At 29.3% G+C, this 20,758-nt stretch overlaps 1 protein-coding gene across 2 annotated transcripts in view; it reads right to left on the bottom strand.

Annotated features, from left to right (window-relative positions):
* The window catches only part of LOC142320574 (eEF1A lysine and N-terminal methyltransferase homolog), a 48,876-nt gene extending 28,338 nt beyond the window's left edge, over positions 1-20,538 (bottom strand). The window contains exons 1-5 of one of the 2 annotated variants that reach the window (XM_075358513.1): positions 20,280-20,538; positions 14,879-15,001; positions 11,434-11,647; positions 5,997-6,206; positions 719-984 (exon numbers count right to left, since the gene is read on the bottom strand). In XM_075358513.1, the coding sequence (XP_075214628.1) occupies positions 719-984; positions 5,997-6,206; positions 11,434-11,647; positions 14,879-15,001; positions 20,280-20,371 (905 nt within the window). In that variant the 5' untranslated portion in view covers positions 20,372-20,538. The remainder of the gene's footprint in view (positions 1-718; positions 985-5,996; positions 6,207-11,433; positions 11,648-14,878; positions 15,002-20,279) is intronic. The other variant, XM_075358515.1, reaches the window with a different exon arrangement.
* Positions 20,539-20,758: the final 220 nt, after the last annotated feature.

Raw genomic sequence — 20,758 nt, 5'->3', positions numbered from 1 at the left:
TTTAATGACAGCCGATAAATAATAATAGTAGGGGAAAAAATTGTATTTTTCATTAAGTTAGTCCCAAATAATAATTTAAAGCATACAAACCACTTATAATGTTATGTAGGAATTATACATAATGAGGGCCTTGTAGTTTATGATCCTAGCCATATTTCAACAGTACGGTTATTATTAAAATGTATAAAAATGATTTCAAAAGCACAATGCACAGTCCATAAGTAAATCATCTAACAAATGTTAATCATTAAAAGTAATTACTGAACTGTTTTATCATCACCAATTAGTCTAAAACTTTAATAATTTTATAAAAATACTTTTCTCTATGACAAAAATAATTTGTTTGATTTCTTTCCAATGATAATTAGAACATACAATTCTAAAACTAAATGAGAAGAGAATTTGTATGTAAATATCAGATATGGACTTTGTCAAATCAATCCAATCTTTAAAAAGAGGATTTAGCTGTTAGAATAATTCAATTAGAAAAAACAGACAGGTGATTTGATATTTATTAAACTAACACCGGGGCTAAAAAACAACCCTCCCATTAAGTTGCTTTATACAACCAAATAGCTCAGAAATTTTATATTACAGACTGTCATAAAATGTTAAGTGGTATAAAATGGGAATTTTTTTCAAACAAAAAATTTAGAGATATTAAAGAATCTGTATATTTAAATACAAATGGCTTGAATTTTATAATGAAAATACTAACCTGCCCTGAGGTACTATAAAAGCTGCATATGTCATTGCCTCTGCTAATTTTTTACATTTTTTATCTGTTACAACAATACTATAACGTGGAACTGAATTATCTGGTAAAGCTAAATCAATAGTTACTTCCCCAGAATCAGAAATATTTTGCTTCGCTAATCCTGAGCAAACCAAAGCAGCTTGCTGACTCATACTAATTGCATCAATCATTTCTTCTTGTGATGTAAGCCTTTGTACAGTATCAGCAGACAATACAACTTCAAATACCTAAAATACATCACCAAATGTACTTTATTTTGATAAGCAACATATAAAAACATTAATATCCTAGCAAAAAAATTACCCACAACTGTTTTTCTTTTTAAAACAATCATACCAAAAGATATTTTAAGATAACTTTTAAAATTATCTTTCAATTTAAAATTTTGTAAGATCATTTTTTTTGATAAATATTAAGTAAAAAGTTTACTTATTTAAAACTTGATATCCATTTTGATCATTAAACAATTATCATCAGTAGATACTACGAATGTATATATATATATATGTATATATATAGTAAGTATGATAGTAGTATATAGTAGTACGTATGATATAAGTAAATAAATAAAATTAAAAAAATAAAAATAAATAATAGTATTAAAATATATTAATAACATTTTAAAATGAGTAAAATATCTTTAATGAGTTTAATAAGATATACTTTTTTTTTGTTTATTATTTTATTGTATCCACTTCTAGCCATTAGCGTATTTTTTGTTTTATAATTTATTTCAATAATTGAAACATCAGTCTTAATACAAACATACATGTATATATGTTGCACTACAGACATAAGTTTACATCTTTAATTAATTACAAATATAAAAACTAATCAATAAATTAAATCAATCAAATAATTCTAAACAAATTGAGAATTAATAAATAAAAAAATACCAATTTTTATACCTGTTCTTTGAATAAAATATTGAAAATACCCTTCACATTACTGAATTGAACTGATAAACAAATGTCACTACATTAACTTGTGAACTGATGATAAACATTATGATCTGGCCATTTAATACTGCATCATTTATTAAACTCACTGATAAGAATATTTAAGATATAACTGAATCGGGTAGCATGATTCAGTCCAAAGTTTCACAACAATCTTTTAACTTATTATTAATAATAATAATAAAATTATAATTAGTAATAATGTACATTATAAACATAAATATTTTATCTAAGCTAATTTTTTAAACACAAAAATTAAATCACATAGTCATAAAAGTTATCTTTTAAACAAAAAGATAACTTCTTTTCTTTTAAAAGAAAAAAAATTGTTTATAATAAACTTACACTAAGGGAATAATTGATAAAAAAATTAAACATTAATACTAACGATCGTTTTACTCCATTATTGCATAAATATAATTAAATAAGAAAATGTAATACAGTTTACATAAAGATGTACAATATAACAAAAATTATAATCTAAATTACAAAAATTTTTTTAATCTTATTTGTTTTCAAATGGATGATTACAGTGGGACCAAATGCATACAGAAAAAGTGTAAGAAAGAAATAAGATAAAAATAATTTTTTTGTAGTAAATCAAGACTTTTTCTGTCTCAACTTCTTTCAGTTGAGATTTCTAATAGAATATCAGTAATTTTTTATTTTGTTTCTACACCTAACTACATTTAAAGCAACAAATAAAATTAATCAAGCAAGACAATTCATTTTTTTATATTTTTTCAACTAAATAAATGACCACTTAAGTATATATAAACACTACTATATTTTTACTTACAATTAACCATAAAAATTATACCCTGCCATTAACATAGCACAGTATTATAAACAAAAGCAATACAGTAGGCTTTCGATAATCCGACACATATTGGACAGCCTTGGTGTCTGATTACGGGAATTTATCAGATTATTGAAATTACTCCAAATTTCAATGTAATAACCAATAGAAAATATTATGTAACGTTTTTTCATAAGCATTTATCAATTTGAATAACTGATGTAATTTTAATAAGAAAATAACAATAATAAAACTACTTACTTACTTAACAGAAAGATACTGATGAATAGTTTTTTGTTTTAATGGGCAATTTAAAATTATTTTCTCGTAAACGTTTTAATGTTAAAATATCGGCAGCTGCCACTTCATTTTCTTCAGCCCACTTAATACACACATTAAAATCATTCAAAGTACTTTTGTAGCCTACAGTACTAATGATGGCAAAGGTGTCACATTTTTGCTGTCATCATCATCATTTTTGTCCTGATCCAGCACATCTTCAATTATCTCCCAGTGATAATTTTCATCTTTGGTTCCGGTCAGCCATTCATTTACATCATCATGTCGCAGTACTTCTGAGTTATCCTATCTGTACTGTTGGGCTAGCGACTCCCCTAATGTCGTTTATTTCAGAATCAGTACTAAAACCATTACTTTCAGATGTCATTGGTATTTCTTGATTTTTCACTGGTTTTTTGCATTTTTTGTATAAATGTAATAGAGAATGAGTTAGCCACAAATGTTTCCAAGGGCACACTATTGTTTTGGCAGGAATCTTTTCCCATGCTTGTGCAAGATCAAACACATCTTTTCTTTAAAATCTATTTCTTTTAAACATTTTAAAATATTCATAACAAAGAAATAAGACACGGATAAACTCATCTTTACTTTTCTAAGTCTTCCTCATCTGGGTGCCCCGTACAGTTGCCTAAAAGTAACAATGCTTTTTCTGGTAATTTTAGTTGTTTAAGGAATTTTTTTACCGATGACACGAACTGCTCATTAAACCATTCAAAAATACTTTTCTTGTCATCCACTGTATTTTACATTGTATTGTATTGTCATTCACTGTACTTTGTATCCCTTGTATTTTCTAGGAAGTCTTACATTTTTAAAAGCCCTAGGACTTTTAGACTTGCCAATAACAACCAATTCAAGTTTATCGGTACCACTCGTGTTTGAACAAGACAAACATAACTATATTTTTCAATGTTTTGCGACCTGCAGCGGTCCTTTTAGCACAATGGACATTTTATTTTGGCCCCAAAATAACCCACTCTCATCGGCATTATAAACCTGGTCAGATCAAGACTTAACTCTTGGACTATCTTTATAAATTTTTCATTATATGGCTCAATGGCAGTAAAATCACAAGAAAGTTTCTCACCTTTAGTGGTTAGTACACAGATTCCAAGGCGCTTCTTGAATTTGTAGAACCACTTGTCACTTGTGCGGAAATCTTCTTTCTTCATCATTTCTTTATAGATAAGCTTAGCTTTTTCTTTGATGATTTCACCAGAAAGAGGAGTATGTTTGGAATGCTTCTGGATAAACCAAGCATAAAGTGGATCTTTTATTAATGCGAATGTGCCAGATTTTAATATTTTCCGATCACTTTTACCACTGACATTATCTTTTACAAATTTTTCTATTTTTACCCGATTTTTTTTGCAAATCATAAATTTTTGCAAGTCCAATTTTGTACAGTAAAGTTGTCACCATTTTTTTTGTCTACGTCAATTCTATTAATAATTTCTGCTTTTTGAAATAAACTTAGCATGATAAGCTTATGTTTTTGCGATTTCGACATCTTCAAAACTAAAAATAACAAAGTTCTGATACGATTTAAGATATGGAAAACTGAACACTTTAAAATAAGGAAAAGTAAACAAATTGAAATGAATATGACAACCAAACATGGCACACGATCATGTGATACTGAGACACATAGTAAGACACTGTAATAAATTTAATGCTATCTGTAAACTCCTGTACTGTACAAGTCGCCAGCCATGTGCTCAACAGCAGGCACAGCTAATGACATTAACGGTGATGATCAGAAGTACTGTATTGTAGTTTACTGAGTATTCTACATAATCACGGCCTACTCACTTAAAACATCATATTTATCACTTGACCTTGATGTCTCTGTTTTATCAGTTGTGACGGCATGCATAAAAGTCAAATAGTGGCATTACACAAGTTGCCTCCGCAGTTAGATGTAAAATGTCGGATTACTGGAGGTGTTGGTCTAAAGAATGTTGAATTATTAAGAGCCAACTGTAATTTTTATTCTATTAATTACTCTATGTATATATATGTATGGTTCAGCTGCCTTGGCATTTGCGTCTCTCTCGTCAGTAGCATTATTCAGAGCAAGAGAGATCATTGTGCAATGTATTATCGTGAAACTTCTCATAAATAAGGGTGTCAAACCCTCAGAATATTTGATCAGACCTCATGTGCAGTTTGAAGATATGACATTATCAGGTAGCCAAGCCTATAAATGGGCCAGCAAATTTAAAGGACATGCTGTAGAAAAAGAATTACATTAGCTGGTCAGATGTAAAATTGCTTAATGATGAAATTGCTCCAGAAGTGGTTATCAGTCATGGAGTGCTCATTCCATTATCCATTAGTATATTATGTACACTAGTGTCAGCTCTTGAATAGAATGAAAACTGCCTACGGACAGAAAAGGTTAACAACCCACATACAGTCCTTATTTACCCAATGAATTTTTTGTTTGTTTGGGTTATTGTAGGAGGCACTTGGAAGATACAGATTCCAGAGCAACAACAAAGTAGAGAAGTTCCAACTGGCGCAACCAAGTGCGCAACTGGTTTGTGACACATCCTCAAATTTTTTATGACGAAGGGATCCACAAGTTTCTCACATGTTGAGAAAAATCCTGTAGTATTTCAGAAAGACTTCAAAGGTAAACCAATAAATAAGTTTTATATTTTTATTGTATATAAATAAATGTTAAAAACAATAGTCTGGTTCGTATTTGGCAGGCTCCCGTGTTATATCTTATTTTATACAATACTATATACTTCTCAGCTGCACACAATATTTCAATACAAATAATAACTGTAATCGTATAATGGATAATTACAGTTTACTTTTAAACATTTATTGAAATGTAAACATACTTCTAAACTTCATCAGGCTGAAATTTCATTAATCATGGTTTCAAGTATCTTAAACTAATCAATGCAAGTTACTTCAGATAAAAGAAGTTTTAATAAAATTAAATTTTTAAAGGCATCTTTAATCAAATTTTTAGCTCTTTATTGTAAATGTTAATTGAAATATTATCTAACAAAAAATATTACAAGGTATAGTTTCAAATATAAGATTCATTAAAATGTGGAATAACACAATAAACTTCCAAATTCTTTATAAAAGAAAATTAGTTTGAATATAATTAATTACTTAAGTTTAACATTAAACTTAATTCTATAAATTCAAAACTTACAGGTTTGAAGTTAGTCATTTTCTTAAGTTTAGTGCAAACAACAATAAAAACTGGTAAGCTATGACCAACAGGTTCAACATCATGACATCGACAAACACGAATCATCCAACCATGAGATGAAAAGTATTCTAAAACATATGCAAGGATATGTTTTTGTAGAAGTGATATACAGATATAACGACCTCCCACTTTGAGAACTCTATTAATTTCCTAATAAAATCAATGAGAACAATCATTCTATTAAACTAAAAGTAATGAAAAAAAAGTACATTTATTTGTATATTCATTCTAATGATACTTAAAGCTACACCATGACTCCACAGCTAGGCTCTCTGGGCAGGTTGCCCTGGCAGGTGGCATCTTGGAATAGGATTATTAGGTGTTCAAAATTGATTACCTCTTGTGCTAAAATATGTTTTTTTTTAATGATGAAAACTGATGTAATGTTAGTTAAATTAGAAACTTAACTCTAGAGATTGATACTAACAAATCAGGATTTTCTGGAAGTGATTGGTACATTCCGGTGCCTACTTTTTGGTTATAGTTCATTATTTTATGAAGAAAAACAATCACATAAATAAATAAAAAATATGTAAAAATAAATTTTTAAAACACCACTCTTAAATTACATGCACTGAAAGGTGAAAAATAATTTTATGATGGTACCTCAGAATGGATTTGACAACAAGTTTTGATGGTGATATGTAAGATTATATGGAAGTCATACCTTCAAATTAAAAATTTTATGTTTTTGCCAATTTTTTTCTTATGTGTATTTGCACCCCACTCTTTATTCATCATACATAAGAAAAAATTGGCAAACACATCAAATTTTTAATTTGAAGCTATGACTTCCATATAATCTTACATATCACCATCAAAACTTGTTGTCAAATCCATTCTGAGATACCATCATAAAATTATTTTTTACATTTTAGTGCATTTAATTTAAGAGTGGTATTTTAAAAATTTATTTTACATATTTTTTATTTTCTACTTTTTAGTGCATTTAACATAAAAGTGGTTTTTAAAAAGATTTTTTATAATTTTTTATTTTCTACTTTTTAGTCTTCAAAATTTTATTCTTTACAGATGTGCTAGCACATAGGTTTGAGCATATGATCGAATCGGTACATTTTACAGTGGGTGAGTGCAATCAAAATATAGGGTTAAATGATTTAATTTCCGGATAACCAATATCTGATCAATCAAGAGTGTTCCCAATGTGTTAAAACAGTTAGCGCTTGACCTGCTGATACATACGCTATTGAAATATACATACGATTTGAATCGTGAAAATTGGACGAGCGGTTGCAGAGATATTACGGTAGCACTCCATCGCACCCCCCTCACCAATTTCCAAATGACGCCCTGGGGACACTTAAAAATATTATCATCCAACAGGTACCACTTAGAGCAGGTGGAATGTAGCCAAGGGGGTCGAAGAAATTTTTCAGAGAGCTAGGATCCACTGTTTTCGAAATATTTGTGAGTTTCACCTGAAAATTCGGGTCTGTTTAAATAGTATTAAATTTTCCCAAAACTTTGATATATAAATATATATATATATATATATATATATATATATATATATATATACGGTATATGGATATATAATAATATATTGTCTCGTGGTGATACCTGACCACCACGAGACAAGTACTAACGAATTGGGATTTTCCGCTAGTAATCAGTACATTCCGGTGCTAAGCTATGGAGGATGCACACAAAGACACACATACAAATGCCATTTAGTAGGGTAGAATAAATAGGATAGTTTCATAGCATATTCTTTGTCGCATTCTAAAAGCCATGCAAAAGTGTGAATATGGTACACACTTTTCATGGTACCATGTTCTTTTTTTAAAATTTTTTCTTTATTATTTGTATGTTTTTATGTAATTAATCCAAAAATATATGTCAGATAAAAGTATTATTTTAGATAAAAACAATAAACATCATTTCATATTTTTATTGAGTCAAGGTAATTTTTTAATAAAATGATTATTATATTTGTAAAAAAGGAAATGTTTGTGATTCAGGATATTTTCCTTATACAGATTATGTAAATTTACATGAATGTATACTGACAACTACAACTCACTATAATCATTTTAGACAAAGAACATTATTATAAAGAAAACAAAGACAAAACATTAACTACTCTTTGCATGAAAGTTATACATCAAAATTCAGTATATGTCATGTAACTAGATGCATAAAGTTTTTTTTCCCAGGAACACAATGAAGTGTCATTATCAGCATCCAGACACAAAATTACTATAGTAAATAATTAAAAATCAATAATTAAAATTTACCTCAAAGGTTAAACATACAAGGGCTGTTTTTTGTTCAACTTCTGATGGGCTATAAAAAAAAAACACATTGATTTAACAAAATGATTTTATTACTAAAAGTCGGGTAGTATCTAAATTATTTTTCTTCATAATCGCCAAAATGATTGGGGCATTTGTCGTATTGTGACACCAGCTTTCCGATGCCCTCTTCAAAGAAGTTTTTCATCAGTGAGGTAAGGTACATCTTAACAGCCTCCTGAAGTTCTTCATTGGTGGTGAAGTGTTATCCGCCCAACCATGCCTTCTACTCTCAAAAGAGGTGAAAATTGCTAGGTGCTAGGTCTGGACTATATGGTGGATGGTCAAAAACTTCCCACTTGAATTGTTTGAGGTCTTGCATCATGTTACCACAGTGCGGTCGTGCACTGTCATGGATCAAAACCACACCGGATGCGAGCATGCTTCTTCGTTTGTTCTGGATCACTCTGTGGAGGCAACGTTAAGATTCACAATCAACTTCCTTTGTTATTGTTGTCCTCTGCTCCATAAAGTACACCAACAAGAAACCTTTATGGTCTCAACAAACTGTAGCCATTGTTTCCTGTTGCTCAGTGTTTGTTTGAACATTTTTGGCTTGTTTGGAGAAGTATGCATCCACTGCTTAGACTGTTCTTCCGTTTCTGGATTGTTATACTAGATCCACCAATAACGATATACTTTAAAATCTCTTCCCGCTCATTATCGTAACGCGTGAGAAACATTAAGGCTGATGCCACTCGCTGAGTTTTACGATCGTCACTCAACTTTTTTGGGACCCGATGTGCACACAGTTTCTGGTATCCTAGGTCTTTAGTTACAATTATGTACAGAGCAGACTTTAAGATTTCTGGGATTTCTGCAGAAAGTTCACTTATCGTAAAATCAACATGCTCAACCAAGCGTACAATTGTGAAAGACTTGAATCCTTGCCCACCTTCGTCATGGATGTCCATTCACCCTTCTTTAAATTTTCGACACTATTCCTATATACTATCATCAGTCATAAGGTTTCCACCATACACTAGGCTTATTCTGCGATGGATTTCAGCAGCGCTACATCCTTCTGCTTGCAGAAAACATATCACACTTTGCAACTCACACTTGGTGGGATCATCGATCATGACGGCCATGTTCAATTGCCTGTAGCTCGGTTCAGACTGATGCAATAGAACCAACAATGGCAGTGGTTGTGTGGGGGGGAGCGGTGCAAATTGCATGATGTGCAGATTTGGCTCCCACCTATCTCTTGTTTACTTAGATGGATGATTGGAGGTTGAAAAAAAAAACAGCCCTTAAATGCCTATGCAGTATACTAAATTTTAAATAAAACCAGAATAAAAATAATATTAAAAATGTCTTATAAAACAACGAAATTGCTATGTCAAAAGGCAAAAACATACTACAGTTTTAATCAAATATTTGAATCCAGATGCATGGCCTTAAGATAATGTAAGGCATTAGATAATTGATACATTGTTGCCTTCGATATTTTGAATCTAGCCACCAGTTTAAACATGTTTAGTACATGTCTAAACTGTTTAAAAGTGAAGGTGTTTCCCCTTTTATAGAATATAATTAAAACAAAAACTTCAAAATAATATTATTTTGAAAAAAAAATTGATTTATTAAAATTGAGGAATTAAATGTATGCTAGGTTACTGGCTTAACTGTATTTTGGGTTTACATCAATGTTTTATATAGTAAGTAATCTTGTATAAAAATTTAGAAATGATTATACAAGAAATAATTCACTATTACAAATAAATCATCTGGTCGTTATTAATCTGAACAATAAACATTACCTAGATTTTAGAGATACAGTAACAAGAATTAGTCATTTTCAAAACATAACTGGTAATGGAAACTGCAATCAGGAGTTATCAGATCACAGATATCAAATAATTAACTTTCCTCATAGTAACCGTATATTTTAACATCAATACTCTAGGAAGAAATAACATAATGAATTGAAATTTTGATGAAAGAATACAACCATAAAATGGAATTCAAGGTCCATTCAATGTCACTCATTCACCAAAATGGGGTTGTTAATAGCATACTCTTAAACATCTGGATTTACAAATAATGATTGCTGTATTTAATATAACACATCGTGGTTTTCAATTGAACAAAAACGTTCCTAAAGATATATTTTATGAGCAGTAAGATATCAGTGTCTTTTAAATAAAACAGTAAAATGTACATAAGTATGGTTACATAATTAAAATTTTTATGTGATTAAATAATTTTGAAAATTTTTTTTCAATATATATATATATAAATATATTCAATCAATTTTTACTTCTTTGTATGAAGTAAAGGAAGTATTGTGATAGTGAAAAATTTCAGTTTTCAATGAAAATATCCATTTTAACCATCCTTGAATCTATTTTGACTAGTTTCAGTGTGTCGTATGTACGTACATATGTATCTTGCATAACTCAAAAATAATTAAACGAAGGATGTTGAAATTTTGGATTTAGAATTGCTGTAACATCTAGTTGTGCACCTCTCCTTTTGATTGCAATCGACTGAACCAAAAGTGCACAAAAAAACCCAAAATCCAAAAAAATTGGATTTTGGACTTTTTCTTAACTGCAGCAACGATATATCACAAGTAGTATTTATTTTCATTGATTCAAAAACAAATGTAATTTGTACATAATATATTTACCAGATATTAGTACATATTAACAGAAAACAGTGCATTAATCAGGAAATGAATTTCTACATAATTATTGAACTTTGTTGATGAGCATGAAGAATGTATGACATTGTTTATATTCCCTTTATGAATAAAAAGTTGTAAAGCATTTTATTCACAGAGTGATTTTTAAGATCAAATTAACCTCATAAATTAAAGAGAGAAAACGTAAAATAACAGGTAACCTTTCATAGTTCACTTTAAGAAATTCTTCAAGGCTTATGTTCAAAAATTGAAAACCTAATAGTTGTTCTTGTATCTAAGTTGTTAGTAGGCATTAGATGTAATATTTATGGCTGTCAGAATACAACAACTTCAAAACAATTAATATTTTTAATTTCAATCATTTAAACAAATTAAAAATGTTAATAGAATAATAAAAACTAAATATAGTTACCTGAAACATATTATCAACAGTTTTCCTGGTTTTTTCTTCAGAATCGGGCATAAGAGCATCTAAGGTTCCTTTATCTAATATGACACTGAATTTTGAATCCTCAAAGAGCAATTTTTGTACATCCATCTGCTTAAATACAAGACCTGTACGTTTTTTACACTTCCTTTGCATTTGTTTTATTGCTACATTACTTATATCAATATTCATCATGTCTCTGAAATTTATAAAAAGAAGAATGTCAAAAAAAGATGCTATAAACATGTAAAATTTATTAATACATTCTTCAGAAATTTGTAGAATATACAAGGATGAACAAGATTTAGATCTTCAAAAGGTTTTTAAATAGTTTAATTAATGAATGAAATTATGCAAACAAATTTTATATTTGTAAAACACTTTTTTACTGAAAAAACATTAACGCAATTTATCATATTTATAAACATTTAAACATAAACTCTTAACAGATAACGATGTCCTAAAATTAACAATAGATTAAATTATAACATAAAATTACTCTCAAAGTTATGAGAATTAGTATCTGAATTTGTTTAAATATACATTTTGTCTGAGTTTAAATTTTATCCTTTCAATAAAACATTCAACTGAAAATTCAATAATTTGTAAATTATATTGAATTTCTCTATCTCATAAGTGCAACATCGATGCTACATCAGTAGTTTTTATCAAGTTTAAGTACTTGCCTGTTTATGATTTTGTTTTTATTACTAACATGCTTTTTATTGGAAAAAATCCTAACCTACCTAAAATGGAGGGCGAAGTCCTATTTTACTCCCAAGCAATGAAAGAATTAGTTAAGAAAGATTACAAAAGTTATTTTTATATTTAAAAAAAAAAAAAAAGGAAGTGATCAGTACAATTAATTAAATCATAGTTTTTGAAAGTTTCTATCTCTAAATTAAATGTACCTCAGTACCTCTAATTACATCAACGAAATAGCAAAATTAAAATTTGGATACTTCCAAAAGTCATTTATATCTTCTAAATATCTATCTTTTAGGAAGGATCACTTAAACTTAAAATTATGACAATCCAAACAGTTGAAATCATAAAATCTGATGGTTAATCGGTGAGATGACAAAAATAATGAAGTTTTTAAGAATAAGTGTAATTACGTGAATATAATTACACTGATGAACATAATGATTTTTATCTGGTTTTTTTTTTATGCTGAAAACGAATATGAACTCAGAATATTTCTATCACCCACCATTTTTGAAAAACTTTTAAATTTTAATTAAAAGATTTTTTTCATTTTCTAACGTATAGTTAGTATTTTATGCTTCTATATTGTATTTTGATAGCTCATTTTTTATTGTTTAACTTTGTTAATATGTTTGTAAGCTATAAATAAAAAATACTAGACAAAGAATTAAATCATATCATAGTCACATATTATGACATCATATCTAATACTGAAGAGTGAGCCTTCATGGACAAGATTAATCATGTCTGTGCAGGTCAAAACATGTAGCTGAAAACACAGCTGTATTGTTTATATTAAGCACTGGATTTAGGAATGAATTAATTTTGTTCAATCTTATTGCTGTCTTAAGTTTGTTAACAGTGCAGTGTCATAATGCCTCGAAATTGTGTAAATGATGTGGATGCCTTTTGTTATATATGTGGTAAGTTTACTGTAAAATCAAATAGAAAAAACATTACACCTTTAATTAAAAAAAACATATCATCTGTACTTTCAGTGTAAAATTAGTGATCAGGATAAGACATTGGCTCCTTATATAGTATGGACTAATTGTTCTGTATATTTAAGAGGATGGCTAAAAGGTACACACAACGCTTTGCCATTTGGTGTACCTATGGTTTGGCGTGAACCAAACTCTTGTTTAACGTGTTACTCTTGTTTAACAAGTATGTCTGGAATTTCTAAAAAATCTAAACATACTGTAAAACATTGTTTGCTGTAATCTGCAATCAGGCCTGTACCTCACAGTGAAATTATTCCAGTTCCTGAGCCACTTGTGAATGTATGTTTTGAAAGCAGCGATGAAGAATCAGGCAGTACTGAAGAAGACAACAATGATTTTGAGTTTGAATTATCTTCCAATAAACCACATCTTACATTACAAGGTGAATTAAATAACTTAGTTAGGGATTTAAATTTATAAAAAAATCAAGCTGAACTGTTAGGATGAAGACTGCAAGGTTGGAATTTACTTAAAAAAAAAAATACTTTTGAAGCCGACAAAAAGAACTTTCTCAGTACTTTATTGATGAAAATAATTTGGTTTATTGCACAAATGTTGATGAGCTTATGACAACATTTAGGACAAGTTCACAAATGTGAGGACTGGCGTCTTTTCATAGATTCGTCCAAGTATAGTTTAAGAGTGGTTCTGTTACACAATGGTAACAAATATCCTTCAATACCAATTGCTTATGATATTAATTTGAAAGAGACATATGATGTGATGAAAAACGTTGTTGAAAAAATAAATTATAAAAAACATAGCTGGAACATATGTGGTGATATGAAAGTTATAGCTATTTTGTTAGGCATGCAGTTAGGCTATACTAAGTATGTGTATTTTCTTTGTGAATGGGACAGCCAAGCTAGGGATAAACATTATATTACCAAAGAGTGGAAGAAGCGAGACAATTTAACTCCAAATGGGAAAAATATTATTCATGAGCAAGGGCTGATGTATAATATTTTTACCCCCTCTCCATATCAAGCTAGGTCTAATGAAACATTTTGAAAAAGCAATGAAGAAGGATAGTCCTGGAAATTTGTAAATCAGGCAGAAATTTCTGAATGTAAGTAATATTTGTTGGTCCTCAAATAAGAAAGTTGGTCAAAGATGAAGTATTTAATTTAATATTAAATAATGTAGAAAGTGCAGCTTGGGCTTCATTTATAGAAGTTTGCAAAATTTTTCTCGGCACACAAAAATCCGACAATTACCACAATACTGTTAATCAACTTCATATTTCATACAGAGCTATGGGATGTAATATGTCTTTGAAAATACATTTCCTCCACTCACATCTGGATTTTTCCCGAACAACTTCGAAGACGTAAGTGACAAACATGGTGAACGTTTCCACCAAGACATTTTGGTGATGGAAAGCCGCTAAAAAGGGAAATGCAATTCTATCACGCTAGCCAATTACTGTTGGACATTAATTCGGGATGTGCCTGAGGCTATTTACAAAAGAAAAGCATCAGTGAAATCATTCTAACATAGGTATGGCCAAGATTTTAACTACATTTTCCCTTAATTTTTTTTTTATGGTGCTAGAAAAACTGTATTTACAGATCGGTAATGTATGAAAAAAAGCAACTCATGAAATGGTATCACACTCAGAGAAACATTAAAAAATTTTTTTTTATCTATCAGAGTTATCAGCTAAACAGTAGTTTCAAATAAAATAAACACTTTGATGTATGTGGCAGATATCTTACCTATAACCAGCATCAAACATATCTATACTTAAATTTGAATTTCCACATCCAACAACTAGTATAGTATCATTTAGCTTCATATACTTTTGAAGAACACCACTTAGTTCATTATATTCTCCATACCTATAATATGAGGAACAATATAAATTTTTTAATTCCTTAATAATTGACTACTATTGATAATTAAAAAATAGGAAACTGTAATTTTTTTTTTAAAGATATTTAACAATATTTTTTTTATTCATTATTTTTTTTACAATACAATCATGCAACATAAATAAATAAAAAACAATGCAATGTAATTCAATGAAATGCAGTTAACTAACTTAGTGACACAATTACATCAGATCCCTTTTTTTTTAGTGTTTTTCTTGTACAATAACAATGATAAACATTATGCAAGGTTTTTGTTTCACATACTGTAGTTAAAAACAACCCTATATTTATTTTGAAATTAATTGGTTATTTCATAAAATTTTGGTCTGTTATATAACCTTTTATTTTGTATTTACATGAGCATATAATGGAATTGTACTGTAGTGGTGACACAGCTATTTTCCAACTTTTAGAAAATATCTTAAAAATATATATAACAAATTCAGTTTTTTTTTAAATTTACTTTCATTTAAAATTCAATTTACTTCTGCAATTAAATATTAGTAATTATGGAAGGTTACAGCCAGACAATCACATATTATAAACTGTTGAAATTTCATCTTTCAGTTACAGAAAGATAATCAAATTTAAAAAACCATAATCTAATTTAAAATATATAATGCAAAGTGCTCTAGACAAATGTACTAGGCTTACTTATTTACAATACTCTTTCTTAAAACACCACACCATTCATTCTTATCCTCGTAACATATGATACTACTGCATCTAACAGCATTAGAACAATTTCTCTAATTTATTTATCTCAATTCATCATAAAGATCTATTTCAGCTTTGCAGATGACAGAGAGAGCTGATTTACTAACATCAGTTATATGATAGATATAAATAGGGGAATAAGAAATAACTATCAGCTCATTAATTTCACATCAGTAATTATAATAAAAAAAAAAAACCATTGCGAAGAAGCAATTTAAATAACTTGTCAAAAGTGACTCTGCCTATAAGTTTTCTTAAGAAGAAGAAAATGATTCTTGAAATTCACATTAGAAATATTATATAAAATTTAGTGAAATGTAAAATTAAATGTTAAATCTATGTTTTTTCTAGTAAATATGATTATTAATGTAGACCAGTTGTACGTGGATTAAAAATTCTAACATTTCTTTGAGCACATATTTATGAATATCCTACAGTTACTAAAAACATAGGCCTAGTCATTTATGACTAAATATCAACATTTCATATATTTAAAATTAAATTAAACATTTTTTTCTTTCACAGAAACAATTATTCTGTTGATAGTTATAAACAATAATGTTAGCATATTAGCATAAACTAGAGTTTTCTGTATATTTAAATGAACACCCTTAAACTATTAAAAGTTTTAAAAATTGATGTAGGGATTTTCTTCATGTATTATTTATTACACGACTGTCCAAAAAGGAGTCTAATGTATTTAGAGTGTATGTATGTACGTTTGTTCCACCTTAGCAGCTCAATAGGTGAACTGATTTAGATGTATGACCCCTTATTGTAATCCTTACATTACCGGGAGTATCATAGCCTATATATATATATATATATATATGTTTAAAAAAAAATCATGATTTTTTTGACAGGCAGATGCTCAATCATGTAATTATGTTCTTTCTTCTTGCTCTTACTTGTTGGTGTTGCTTATGCAGTATTTAATTAAATAAAACAACAGGAAACCAATCGACTTTTAGACAGTTTTAATTTGTATAATATATTTTTCATGTTATAGAGATAGCAGGCATTTAAAGTTGTCCAATGATTAAGTTCTCACCTGATTCTACATTGATAGGAAAATTTGACCTTTGATGAGAACTTTTTAAAGGCAGTCAAGGGACTCTGAATAGTAATTATCGTAAATTAAACAGGAATGTTTGTCAGCAATGTTTTTTTGGCAGTCATGTGTTTTAATATTTATCTCTTCTTTTTAAGCATTAATCAAAAAATAAATTTTTATTGATTAATTTTGCACTTTGTAATGTTGTTCTGAAGAAACTTTCCACAGTCTCCTTGATCTAGACAATGGTATGGAAATCCCTTTTTTCATCAGTGGATTAACACATATACCATTTCTGATCTAAGATCTATTTAGTGTAGCATTTCTCAACCTTTTGGTATTTGCGACCCAGTTTTCAATCATAATTTTTATCGCGCCCCCCCTCTCACACAATAACAATGTATTTTGATTATTTTGATGCTGAAGCTACACTACGAACTTAATAACAAACCTTACAAAATACCAAGAATAAGTAAATTTATTGATATTTGGGAATACAGATTTGCTGCATTGACAAAACTGTAATCGATGCCTCTCTATTGTTTTCTGTCTTACGTCCATCATTATCAGACATTCTTTGCGAAAAGTTCCAATTAGTCTCGAACAATCTGGAAGTCTGTGTAAATGTGTATAAATGCTGCACCTCATTCAATTCCAGCTAGTCTCAGTCGAGTCGATCCTTCTATTGCTATCGAATCTATCATGAATGTGTATGTTGTAATTAGTGTGTTAATTGTAGTTCACATTATATTCATGACAGTAGATTTATACAGAATCAGGTTAAATTTTTAAGTGGGTGTAAGAGAACATTAGACGTTAGTAAAGTATCAAGTGCATAGACGAGCGAAAAAAAATGGCTCTGAAAATAAAATCAAGAAGATATTCTCAAGAATACATAAACTATGGATTTACCAGTACTTAAGTAAGTAAAAAAGAAAGGCCCCTGTGTGTCAACTGCTCAAACATTTTGGCTCCAGACAACATGAAACCTAATAAACTTAAACAACATTTTGGAAAATTTCAGTGAGTATGTTAACATACCCCGAGAATTCTTCAAATTAGAATTAAAATCATATGAAAAGCAAAACATCATTTTTAAAAAAACTTTGTGAATGAAAAAGCTTTACTTACTTTTTTACAAAGTTTCACATAAAATAGCCAGATGTAAAAAGCCTCACACTATTGGTGAAGAGCTTATTTTACCGGCTGCAATTGAGATTGTTAAAACTATGTTTGGAGATAATTTTGCCAAACAATTGCATGCAATCCATACCTCTATCAAATGACACTGTTGCCAGTTGAATTAGTGATATAGCTGAAGATGTACAGTATCAGTTTTTTGGGAAGTTGCATGACAAATTGTTTTCAACTCAGCTTGATTAGGCAACAGATAGCAATAAAGATGCTAATTTCATTGCCTATGTTCGATTTTGTGATGGTATATCAGCAGAAGAAGAACTATTTTTCTGCATACCAAGAGAACTCAAGGAAACAGCACTCACATTATTTGCTATCTAGAATGACTTTATAAATTAGGCAAACATAGAGTTGAAAAATTGCATCAAAATATGTACCGGTGATGCTCGTTCAATGACTGGAAGATTCCAAAATATACAAGCACTTGTGAAACAAAAATCTCCACACTGTGTCTGGACACATTGCATGATCTACAGAGAAGCTCTAGCTTCTAAAGAAATGAGTCCTGGTCTGAATATTGTGCTAATGATGGCTGTAACCGTATTAAATTATATAAAAATGAGACCCCTAAAATCAAGAATTTTTTCTGCACTTTGTAAAGACATAGGTACACTACATTCAGCATTACTATTTTCTTGTGAGGCAAGATGGTTATCATGTAGAAATTTCTGCTACAGGTTTATGAATTAAGAGATAAATTGCCATTTTTCTAGAAGAGGAAAACCAACTGGAAGCCAAGATGGTTTATTTGTGATGGAATTGAACAACTTGGTCGACATATTTGAGAAATTAAATACCTTGAATCTTCAACTCCAAGGAGCAAATATACATATGTTGGATATGAGTGATAAAGTTAATGCTTTTTTTAGAAAATTGGATTTGTGGTGCAGAAATTTAAAGCAAAAACCTAGTAATGTTTGCAAATGTGGATGAATGTGTTAAAACTTACAAGGCTGAAGAACAACAGGTGAAAGTTGTTTTTGTAATCTTTGAAAATCATTTAGCCATACTGGCAAAGAATTTTAAAAAGTATTTTCTTGCTGACGACAACTTGGTAGCAAGTTATGAGTGGGATAGGGATCCATTTTAAAATACTCCTAAAGGACTCACGAGTCTCATGGGTTATACAACCACCACTATAAATATCTGTCCATGTTTGGTTATGAGATAACCAAATAAATAAATTATATATATAAATTTATGTAATAAATAAATCTAGAAGTATAAATATAATGTAACCAAACTTAACCTATGCTCATGAGTGTAGGTTAAGTTTGGTGGGTCTTATAATATATATATTTTTTTGGTTATCTCATAACTGAACATGGACAGATATTTATTGGATATTTACAGTGGTGGTCATATAACCCATGAGACCCGGGCTCTCAACTGCCGAAGAAGAAATCTTCATAGACTTCATGGCAAGTAATGAAATCAAAGGACAATTCAGTAATAAATCATTCTTTGAATTTTTAGGGGTGGATGATGAGTTTTCTGCACTGAAAACAAGAGCATTTCATATACTATTACAATTTTCAACATCCTACCTCTATGAAACCAGATTTTCTGTGGTGGCTGCTTTTCCACCAAATGTTAGAAGAGTTGGGTTTGTACAGAATAAACGAACTATCTTTTTAGTAATTGCATATTATTTTTAATTTTCTTATTAATTGTTATCGTGGTAATTTAAAACCAGGCTGTTTTAAAACTTTTCTTCTTAGCTGCTGCCGCACATTATGTAGAATATTTTTCTATATTTCTAACACAAAATATAGATCTCAGCTAAATATAGAAAAAGAACTCAGCAGAGTGTCTATTACTAATAATAAACTTTCCTTCGAAAAACTTTGCCCTGCAAGTCAGGCTCAAGAGAGTCACTAATAATTATTAAACTTGTTTTTAATTTATTATTGATAAGTTAATTATTAAATACATTGTACAGTACTGATATAATCCTACTTATAGTGTATTGTATCGGTGTAAACATTTTATTATAATTATATTTTTTATTTTATTATTAGAATATATTTTGTTTCACTTTCCTTTCAGCAAATTAAAAATTTTTTTTTAATAATATTCAATTTTTGATATGCTCACGCCCCCTTGAGGAGCGCGGCCCAAAGGTTGAGAAACATTGATGTAGTGCATACTTACATTCAGATATAAATAAGACGTAAAAGGAAATTTTAATGAAAAATTTAACATTTTCGTTTGAGGCGGCCGAATGCCTTTCAGAAACCAGATTGAGTTTAATAAATTAAGTATTTTTTAACTTACCATTCAAACGCTTCTTTCCCTCTTTTTACGAAAAAAGAGTCCCAGTAATCTTTTTTTGTGAACTCCACATTTGACTTCGGTAAAACATTCATCTTAGTTAAATATTTCAACTAAAAACAAAACTTATACAATATTAAAAAAAACCTTTTTAAGACATAACCAAATGCAAAAAATAAAGAGTTAATCAATGAAACACAAAATAAAGCAACACATTCTATCACGGTTTAGATAAGTAAGGTTAAACAGTCAACATGTTACAGATGTGCACGTTGTTCGTTAGCGAGTGGGTAAGTAATTTGATATTTGATTCAATAATGAGTCAGTATATTTTCAAGAGCTGAACTATTTATATGAGTTTGATACTATGAGAATTAAAAATAAATCATTAATCAAAGTTTAACCAATCTTTCTAATATGAGTATTAAGAATAAATGTAGTGGGTCATGGATCTGTATATTTTACCCGTTTCATTCATATCG

Source organism: Lycorma delicatula, chromosome 2, assembly GCF_047948215.1.
Source record: "Lycorma delicatula isolate Av1 chromosome 2, ASM4794821v1, whole genome shotgun sequence".
In the NCBI taxonomy this organism is placed as follows: Eukaryota; Metazoa; Arthropoda; class Insecta; order Hemiptera; family Fulgoridae; genus Lycorma; species Lycorma delicatula.
Note: the sequence above shows the minus strand (reverse complement) of the source record. Positions and strands in the feature narration are given on the sequence as shown.